Raw genomic sequence first — 11,046 nt, 5'->3', positions numbered from 1 at the left:
ATCTGTATGGATGAATCATCGAAATTTAATTTAAAAAAATTAAAGGAGTCAATTAAGGAGTCTTTTCTTTTAAGTAAAAATCAATTGTTTGTATAAGATTACATTCAAACAATGTGGTATAAAACACATTTTCATCTGTGGTGTAGTGAATTGCACCTCATATTGCTATGTGGGAGGTCACGGGTTCAATTACCAGGTTGTGCAAAATTTTTATTTAACCTTCAATAGTACTTCAACCTCACCACAAATGTGTCCCACCTGTGGCCACATTAGCAGAGTGTACCCTTCACCATGTCATTAGTGGAGCCCCACCAGATGGGGACCACAATCACCACTTCAGCCATGTGGGAACCCCAACTGGCACGTCAATAGTGTGGGGCCCAGAACTGGCACGTCAGCAGTGTGGGGCCCATATATGGGGACCATACTGTCACGTTAGCAATGTAGGGCACACATGCGGGACCCACCAGCCACGTCAGCAGTGTGGTGTCACCCATGTGGGGACCAAAGCTGCCACGTCAGCAACGTGGGGAGTATGTGGCCCACAGATGGGACCCACCGGGGTCATGTCAGCAACTGGGAACCCCCATGTGGGACCCACGTGTGACTACTCAGCAGAATTTTAATTGTTTTTTAATAAAAAATGAATATTTTAGTTTATACTATGGCTTGGCAACACTTTAACAAACCTATGCTAATATAATAAAAACATATTATAATAGGGTAGATTATCATAATGATATGGTAAAATTTTCTACGGCAACATCACTTAATCATGTTGTATAAGGTCGTTTATGGCGTAGTGGTAGTTAAAAGTCTCTGTTTTTGACATCGGTTCTGTACTAATGTGAAAGACTCTATAATACATCATTTCTAACTAAATAACTGATGTATTAAACATACAAAGACATTACTTACTATCCGATATCTTAGACACGTACTAAGATATCCGTTAATAATCGATGTAAAAAATAAGAACGATGTCAATAAACAAAATATATAAATGATGTCTATATATATAAACATACATACATACATGCCAAAAACAAAAATAAGCCGAATCAATCATAGATAAATAATCAAAACTTTGATTATCATTATCAAACTAATACAAAGCATTCGAATATAAAACACTGACGAAATAAAAGTCATATATAATGTCAAATAAATAACATTATTATGTTAAAATGAAATTCATGTACTAATCTTTTTCAATGAGAATTTTATATAAATGCAACAGTTTAACAATCCTCTCTAACATCTGCAACACGCGCTTGCATTACCACAAGATGCATAAATTTTAAAATTTTTAGTTTTTATATAAAGCTTAGCTTCGTTGTTATTGAACTAATTTGGAGATGTCAAATTTTTAAGCATGACATTGACAGTTTTAGAGCACAAAACAATTAATGTGTTTCGCCACTTGAAGCCAAATACCTGGTAGGAAAATACAATTCAAAACTATCCTATTATCATGATCTACCTTTAGGTATGCTTTAGACTACCCTATTTTCATCAGCTACCAATATCCCCCTTAATATTCACATAATCAACATTAATATTTGTGACCAAATTTTTAATTTGACTATTATGAGCCACTACATCACTATCATAATTTAACAAACTACAAAAATGCAAACTTCAGTACAATTCAAAAACCTAAACATTCCATATTATAGCCTTCCCTTATGTTGTTTTTCAAAACCTTCTATCAAACCTTTTGCATCAATATTGTGGTTTTAATCAAGAATTGGTCGGTTAAAAAAGCTAAAAATGTCAAATTTATATGGTCGATTTAAGCCTAGTCAGTTATAACATTTGGTCCTGTTGAACCCTTTTAACCTCAGTCAGTTATGTCCCACCTCAATATATAGAAAGTGGGGTCTTTTCTGTACATATGGCTATACATGTCAATAACCGACCAACCTTAACCGACCAACCTTAACCGACAACATTTAAGGATACGGTCGGTTTTACTCTTTAATACAGTCATTTATGTATTCTGGTAGTCGGTTTTTACTGTATATTTATGGTAAAATTTGGTCGGTTATGTCTTAGGTCGGTCGCTTTTTTGGGTTTTTAGACAAAAAAATAATGGTTTTCTGCAGTTCCTGCAGTGCCATTCCAAAACCAAAAATGGATTTCCAAAACCAATAATACAATTTCAAAACCAACAATGCAATTCAAGTACACAAACAACCTACAAAAACATTCAACCAATAAAATTAAATATTCACAAACATACATGATAAATATTAAGCGAGAAAAAGTTAAATTTCATTACAAACCGAGATAATACCAATTTTAAGGATGATATAACCGACATCCAACAAACTGGTGCATCAAAATTGTCTTAACTTACAACAGAAGTTCCGATTTTAAATTAATTAAAGTTCATAGAACTTTATAATTAATCCGACAAAGAAACAGAAGAAGATGATCCACCATCATTATTTTGGCCACCATCACCAACATCAGCACAACCACCACTATAATTACCACCGCGACCATCCTCATTGTTCGAAGCCTCATCCTCGGTGGTATAATCATTTTAAACCTCCAAATAAAGTTGTTCCTATATAAATATATAAACCTGTATAAACCAATTTAAAAGCAGGAATAAAATTAAATTTACAATATACCTGTTGAACCTGCGTTTAGGTTTTTTCGACAATATCTTCAATTAATGTTCCGACAATGTGAACAACCTCACTACCAATGAGATTATTCCATTGCAGCCTCTGACTTGGGTTAGAAGAGGGCGGTGCGTGCAAATGTGGTATTTCCTCATCGAATATCTCATGAGCGAATCGATGTGGATTGGGCGCGGATGAGAATGAGTCGGCTTCGCCTCTGGTGGAATCTCTATAGCGTGTAGTTTGTGTAGGAATGAGGTCAGTGGCTCGAGCATTTTCACCTTCGAGGAACCCCGTTGCTTCCATCCACTGATCCTATAGGTCATCCCTCATACTTGTTTGAGTATATCCAAGTGCTCCACTCAGTATAGAGACATAGCATTCCTGCACAGTTTTCAAGTGAAATTATAACAAAAGAAAATTGTAGTACTTATAATATAAACAAGCAAGCATGTACACTAAAACTATTTGTAATAACTACCGCAATGTGCATGGCATGCAGAGTAGTGTAGATGAGATTTATGGATCAGAGCCGACTCTCTTATGACATTTATCCCACACCTCAAGTCTGGTTGATTTCTTCTTGTTTTGCTTTATAATTTCCTTAATATCAATAAATGAATTATATTAGCATATATAGTTTGGTATAAAAAACTTGAGTGTGTGCGTAGATGTTTAAATAAGATAACTCCCATATGGTATTGAATGACCGGGCATCGGCACTATGCAAACCTTTTTAAGAGTTGACGATTAGCGGCTCCGAGGATGACAAATGTGAATGTCCCTTATTGGTTTCCCAATTGTTCACATATCTTTCCAAAATAAAAGGGACCAATATGATGGCTTTAACAACAACCTGGACACCCCGGTCTCCCTTTCCATTTTCTTGGTTCTTTTTTTAAGCTCATTCATAGTCCTTTTAAATTCTTATGGTAAGATCTTCGTACTTTAGGTAAGGTTGAACTTCAGGAGATTTTAGAAAGAACGTATTCTTTGAAAACTTTTAATTTATCGGAATTTGTACGTCAAACAAAACTCATTACGATGCAAGTAATCTCCGAATCAGAGGTAAAGAAAAAGAGAACAAATATCAAGAATATCCTCTTCCATATAATGTTCGATAATTGAACCCTCAACTCTTGCTTTATTACTGACTTTTTGTTTAAGTTTCCCGAAAAAACGCTCAATCAGATATATCCAATACCAATAAGCAGGTCCATCAAGTCTAATTTCTTCCACTAAATGTATAATCAAGTGTTCCATCAAATCAAACCAACTTTAGGAAAATTTGTTTCTAACAAGCACAATGCTTTAAGAACCGATTTTTTCATTATTTCAAATCATTTTTTGTAACCACCTATGACCGCAAATATTGAATTTTTGTTTTTGAAATTACCGTGATGGCATCCACAATAGGTGTCGATAGAAGTTCACGAATTGCAAGAGATAATAAGTTTTTTACAAAAATATAACAATCACGTGATTTAAATTCATAAATATACACTTCTCATTATTGTAACAACTGAATTATATTTGAAGACTAGCTATCTAGAAGTTTCAAAGAACTTATCCATTGACACAAAAGTTTAAGTTATTTTCTAGTGAAAGAATAAGGTGCGCTAGGCGACTTGTCATTTTCATCGATCCATAAATGAGGCAATGAGAGGCCTTAGACAAATATTAATATCTTTACCAATGCTATTCGGAATCAGCAATATATCGGTCATAAATATATAAGGCCTTTTCATACACGCGATGGTGGAAGATTATAAGCAACTTACAGTCAAGGGCCCACACACTCTTTATGTTTTTTTTCCGGGTAGGGCCAATAAGGATTGAAACCATCGGTCGCAAGGCCAAACCTTATATTGCGAATCTCTTGAGCAAATGATGGATATCAACGGTCAAAATGATTCCACTCTTCTCCATCTGCAGGATGACTGATTTCTTTATCTTTTATATCACGATTCTTATACCTTCTCCTATGATCGGATTATCCGATGACATATACATACGTGTAGTCGAGGAAACAAAAGGAAAATGTCTTAAGAATTTTTAGTATTTTCCTTACCATCTTTTTCTCGAAACATCTCGATTACGATCTTGACCACATATATCACACACAAATTTATCCTTCACATCTCCATAAAATAACATACAATCGTGCTGACTATAAATATAATTTCAATATTCAACCCTCAAACCCTTTATAATCTTTTTCATTATAAAATAAGTTTGAGGAAACGTGTGTTTTTTGGTAACACATCCGTGAAAAGGTTAAGCGAAACTAATCAAAAGCTATATTACTATACTGTGAGTTATTTTGAATTTGGAAACTTCATAGTAAAGCTTATTCTTGTATACTTTTGTATTACCGGGATAAATAGGTTCTCCATTTTCAACAATCATTTTATACAAATTTTTGGCAATATCATTTCCATCTTCTTCTACATTACTAGTTCCCCGATCCACGGTATCATAAAATTCGACGATTTTCTTCTGGAAAAATCGTTCAACATCGCATTCAAATCTACTAGTGTTCTACCCTAAGAGGTTCCGAAATACAATAATGATGATGTGATTTCGACAACCGTTTCCTTCCCACTTTTTTCGATGATCGACATCCATATGATGTAACCCTCAAGTGTCCCTTTAGCGAGCAATAAAATCTAAAAATCCTCAATATCTAACCAATACAATTCTTACAAGATTTACAAGGACCATTTCATTCTACCATCTTATTTCTTTCCATTTTTCTTGCAAATTTAAAAAAAAAATCTACACCACTTCTCTATATGGGAGTTAACGACGTGATTTCCAATCCAACTCTCGATCAATGTTTGTCATCTACATACAAACATTTTATAAATATAAACAAGTAATTTGACAAGTATTTCATGAAAAATATGCATTTAATGTAAATACACACATATTTAATACATAAACATAAACAAGTAATACACACCCACACATACAAACACAAATTTAATAAAAATAAAAAAAAGAAAAGATTTACATTATATGTTTGTATCACTTCTCGTTCTCAATTCTTTCTATTCTTTTCTTTTTTTCAATTTCTACTCATTTGGAGATATGAGAGCTTAAAACCGGCTATCCTTGAGTTATGACTTTCGTACAAAACTATGTTGTTCCATGGTAAAAATGTACAAATTTTTCTAAATAAAATCACTTTTTAATATTTTTCTGGTAAACTCATAATCAACCATGATCGAGGGTCAGTGTGATTCGTGCCATTTCAGCAATATAATCGACCACATCTCTGTGCTCGATTTTAATGTTGCCACGTCATCAAAAACGGTATGATTTTGTCGATTCATACAGTAATAACCGACGATTACGCGGTCAGTCGGTTTAATTTGCCGAATTTTCGTGCGGTGCTTTTATGTGGTCGGATTTATTCTCTTTTTTTTCCAAAAATATTATTTTGAAAATAAATTTTTAACTAATATACTTTTTAAATAAGTTTAAAATGTAGGTATTTTAGACAATTTTTATACTTATTTTTAATTACCTTTTTTAACAAAAGAACTTCTACCTTGGCCTTAGGATATGATTAATTTTTTTTTTTGCTAACAATCACGAAATATTATTATCATATTAAGTAAAAGATGGTTAAGGTATATGTTCAATGGTGTATTTTTTTCCTAAGAACAAATATACTATCAGCCTTAGCTTATATGATTATTTTTTCCTTAACAACCACTAAATATTATTATCATCTTAAAAATACACACTAATAAATAACTGCCAATTACATCATGCTATTGGTGCTTAAATAAACTAGTAAACCAAATTGCTGATTAAATAAACTACTAACACATAACAAGCCAATGACAAACAACACATGCTCCTGCCAGCTATATAGCTAAAAAACAGCAAGCATCTTAGTTCAATATTTGGTAATTAAAATAAAAGTGTTCAGCATATGGTAACTGCATCTTAGTTCAATATTTGGTAAGTAAAATAAAAGCATCTTAGTTCAATATTTCTTATTTCATCTAGGTATATATCCAAATTTTCATGGTTCTTGTGAGTAGCTAGAAAGGAAAAATGTACTCTGATTGGCCTCCAAAAACCTGCACACAATATGGTTAGTGTTGTTTATTAGTATTGGCTCAGCAAAGCAAATTGAGGAACAAAGCCAACATGCTCTCATTATTTTGGAATAAAAAGAAATTATAGGACCATAGACTGAAGAAAGTTAATATAAACTGTAGGACGGCAGCCTTTGTTGGTAGAATTAGTAAAAACTGAAATCTTCTGCAATGCAGTTAATCAAAAGAAAGAGACATACTTCAGCAATTCAATTATCTCTTGTTGAAGTTTCAGCAGTGATTCCTCGTCAATGTTAGCAGCACGCAAGAACCTTGGCAACTTAACTGTAATTGAAATAGATGATCAATTAACATTAAAGAATTCCCCATCATAAAAGCCTTGATTTGAGGTACAGGCAAACTTGTCTATGTCTGAAACTCTTGTCATTTATATATAGCCAAAAAGTCTAGTAGCATGATAGGTCTTGAAATGAAATAGTTTCATACTATTTAAACTGATGCTTTCAAAGTCTCTGCAAGCAATTATAGTACCTAGCCACCATATTAAATTAAAAAAAAATAGCATGTATAGAAAAGAAAATACCATGAAACTTCATTTAAAATAATCTAAATAGCTCTCTAAGAATTGTCTAGCTTACCAAAAAGACGCAAAAAATGTTCAGCTCCATATATGGTTGAAGGCTGGATATTCTTTGCACGCACTTCGTCATATTGCTGGAGCTCAGTTTTGTAGAGAAGCTTTGTGGACAACGCTTTGTTGAAGTAATTGCACAAACCTTTTAAGATTTCTGGAATTGTCTCTCTTAACCTTTAACCCCAAAGCAAAGCATGTCAGAAGTTAGATGACTTCTAGATCAACAGAAACACCTAGGCCGTGGAACTATATATAAAGAATATTACAAAATAAAACAACAAAAGTTAGTGACATCAAATATTTTTTTTATATCACTGAAAGTAAAAGTCAGTTATTTCTTTTTGATGTTGACCTACATATAAAGAACAAACTGTTGTAGAATACATTGTAGGATTTAAGCCTAAGCACACATATTCTCAAATAATTCAATACTAACATCAATTATAAATAAGAAACTTACTCCTCATCTTCATTCACCCTGAACTCATTGAACATCTTCAAAATGCCATCGACGCTGGGAGAACGCGGGAGCCCAACAAGCTGTAAGTCACCAGGCAAGGATATAAGTATGAAGGATACATAGATCACATACGGTACACTAACTATGAAGGTATAATATCAAGGGCAGTTCAAGGGAGCTAATTCATATCACTGAAAAATTTCGAAAAAGTTAAATTAACATTATATTAGGATCAAAGAATTCCCAATCGAGTTAGTGCCAGAAGAGGTTTACAAGAAATGTAGATGATGAGTTTGATTCTAAACTCCCCCTGCTCCACACCTTTGCTTAAAAAATATATCAACTAACTGAAAATATAAGATAGTTTCATTTAAGATTATAGGATGGACTTAGAGCTAAATATGATGTGTACCTGGTTAGAAACTTGTACAGTGAAGATTATATAAAACGAGGTGAAGAGTTTAATTTAGTAAAACAGAAATTCGAGTACCTTTGATGAATTTGTTACATATTCTCTATCATTCAAAAGTTGAGTCTTGAGTGCCTGTGGTATTTCAATACTCAACTTATTTTCCTCCATTATTAAAGGATCCTCCTGATAAATAACAAAAATTGAAATAGCATTTAACTGACTGAAAAATAAAATGTAAGAAACAATTAAAATATGAGTCTATCCAAGATCTAAAAGATAATAATTATTATTAATATAAAATAAGGCACAAGATATAATGGATAGCACAAAAATTGAGTGACATTGGTGATCTAACAATAAAAATATCACTAGATATTATCACAGCATTAACAACATCATGAAAATATGCACTTGTCATTTTTAAATAACAATTGAGAGCATAATTAACTTGAAACCATCAACCTCTTGTAATCAAAGTGTTAGTCTTTTATCATTGTTTGAACCTCGAATGGCAAAAATACTTTGCATTCTTGGAGTTCATTTCGGTCTTTCTCAAAAATTGGATTATAACTCAAGAACCTTCACTTTTATCTTACTAAGAATATGACAATTATTATTTGCATACCACCTCAAGGTGTATCTTGGAACCACCTCTTGTTGCATGTGACCATAACATAGGTATTAATATTAATTAAAAGAAGGCGAGGTTGAAACAAATACAAAATATTTGTGCATATAAATATACCATAGCTGATCTACCACGCTTCCCCAAGTGCTTTTGAGAACATTCTTCACTAAATTTCTTGAGGAGTTGAGCATCTAATATCCATTCATCGTACCTGTGAGTTTGAAAGTTTTTAACAATGTTCTAGGAGGAGGCTAACATGCTTAAAAAGCAAGCTATTAGAAAAAATATGAACATAAAATAGTTGAACAAACATTGAACTAAAGAACTTTTCATGAGCATGTAACCCACTCAATAATATTCAAATTAGCTATTATAACAATAATAAATAAGATAATAATGGATTTAACATAATATAAAGACTACTATAATTGATCTAATTACAAGAACACAAACGTATTAAGGAAAGAAATTATAGAACAAAAAATTTATTAGAAAAAAGTATTTTATTCTCAATGTAAGGTGCTTCCTCTTACTAACCTTTTATTCCAACCCTGCACATATAAAGTGACAATAGGTTATTAAAAAATGATTAATACTAATAATATTCATTGCTCATGAAAAAATACAAGGTTTTAATAAAGCAATACTCACAATATAATGAACCCAATATGTCCATGCCTCTATTTGTTTCTCGTATTCAACCTTGCGCACCTATAAAGAAAATAGAATTTATACCTTTTTTATTGCAAAAGCAAACCAAAAGAATGTTAAAGATGCAAAGGCAATAAAAGCACAAAAGATGACTGACCAATTGCTCAAATATATGCAGCAAGGTGGTAAATAGCTTACGGAATCACGCTATATTAATGATAAAAGAAAAATAAATATGCAACAATGACTTTCATGAGGAGCTAAAACTAAATACCTTAGTGCACATTTCATGTATTTGGACATAGTCACTATAGTATAAGTGCACAGCAAAAATCAACATCTTTGGGATTTAATCCTCAAATTGTGATGTTTGATATGATGTTTGCGAAAAAAGCACTTTGACAACTTCAAAGTATGTATTAACTTCTTCAAATAATCTGAATCCTCTTGAGGACAATAAGAGAACTTCAAAGTATGTATTAACTTCTTCAAATAATGTGACGATACAATAAGAGAATTGTGAAATAACAATGCATCAATTATTTTCCCTTCCCATATAATTATATCATGAGCAATCAATGTAAATCACCCAAATTCAATCACACACATTAATTAAAACAGATAGGAATCACTCCAATGATAAAGAAAAACTTAAAAGATAAAATTGCAAGTGCGATACCTTGGCCGGATACCACTTGCCACCATAAAAGGCCAGGACTTTTTCACCTTCAAGATAAAGACTGTTTGTAAGAGAATCGGAGACTCCACTGTTTGATCGTCCCATTTCTGTATGAATTTTGTTTCTTTCAACCTACAATTACAATGGTTGTTATATCCCTTTTGAAACAAACAAAATCAAGACCTTATTACATAACTCTTTATAAACATAAACTTGGCTACATAGGATAGAAGTACCTGTTCTTGACTGACTGATTGGCTAATAGTTTGTTAATTTTTTTGCACCAGATCTAAATGTCTAAGACTAAGAGAGTGCTTGTTTTATAACGGACACTTTTTTCAAAAAATACATTTATTTTTTTGAAAGTTTTATTTAGAACCTATATTATGAATTTTTTTCAATCTTATGAACCAGATCTATAAAGTCTAAGACTAAGAAGGGATATTTTATAACGCATAACTTTTTTCAAAAAATACATTTATTATGAAGACAGTTTTAATTAAAAACATATATTAGGCACAATATTTTAGTGGTATTTCATATTTGGACACAATATTTAATCACTTTTATTAAAAGATTTTTTCAGTTACAAAAAAATATAGTTATAATTATTTTCGTAATTTTTTACTTTATAGCGATATTTTTAATTAATTTAGGTATTTTACTATTTGTGAATAAATTTGAGTAGAAATTAAATTCTGATTAAAAAATCTTATTATTAAAATACTCATAGTTTAATTAGATTTATTATGTTTTAATTTTTGCAACCGCTAATAAATATTTTTGAGAAAAATGGTCCAAGGATGACCTCAAGTAACTCACTGAGGTTATAAACTTTTACCATACAAATTTAATGCCATTTCAGTAAAT

General features: G+C 31.9%; 1 protein-coding gene across 1 annotated transcript; it reads right to left on the bottom strand.

Annotated features, from left to right (window-relative positions):
• Positions 1-8,105: 8,105 nt before the first annotated feature.
• Positions 8,106-10,281, bottom strand: LOC141705231 (protein MRG1-like). The gene is made up of 6 exons (XM_074508276.1): positions 10,177-10,281; positions 9,498-9,557; positions 9,384-9,397; positions 8,964-9,057; positions 8,297-8,401; positions 8,106-8,153 (listed from the first exon to the last, which is right to left on the bottom strand). Exons 1-6 carry the CDS (start codon positions 10,279-10,281, stop codon positions 8,106-8,108), a joined length of 426 nt encoding a protein of 141 aa, XP_074364377.1.
• Between the last annotated feature and the right edge of the window lie 765 nt (positions 10,282-11,046).

Source organism: Apium graveolens, unplaced genomic scaffold (assembly GCF_009905375.1).
Source record: "Apium graveolens cultivar Ventura unplaced genomic scaffold, ASM990537v1 ctg8663, whole genome shotgun sequence".
Taxonomy (NCBI): Eukaryota; Viridiplantae; Streptophyta; class Magnoliopsida; order Apiales; family Apiaceae; genus Apium; species Apium graveolens.
This window is presented reverse-complemented; position numbering and strand designations above follow the sequence as displayed.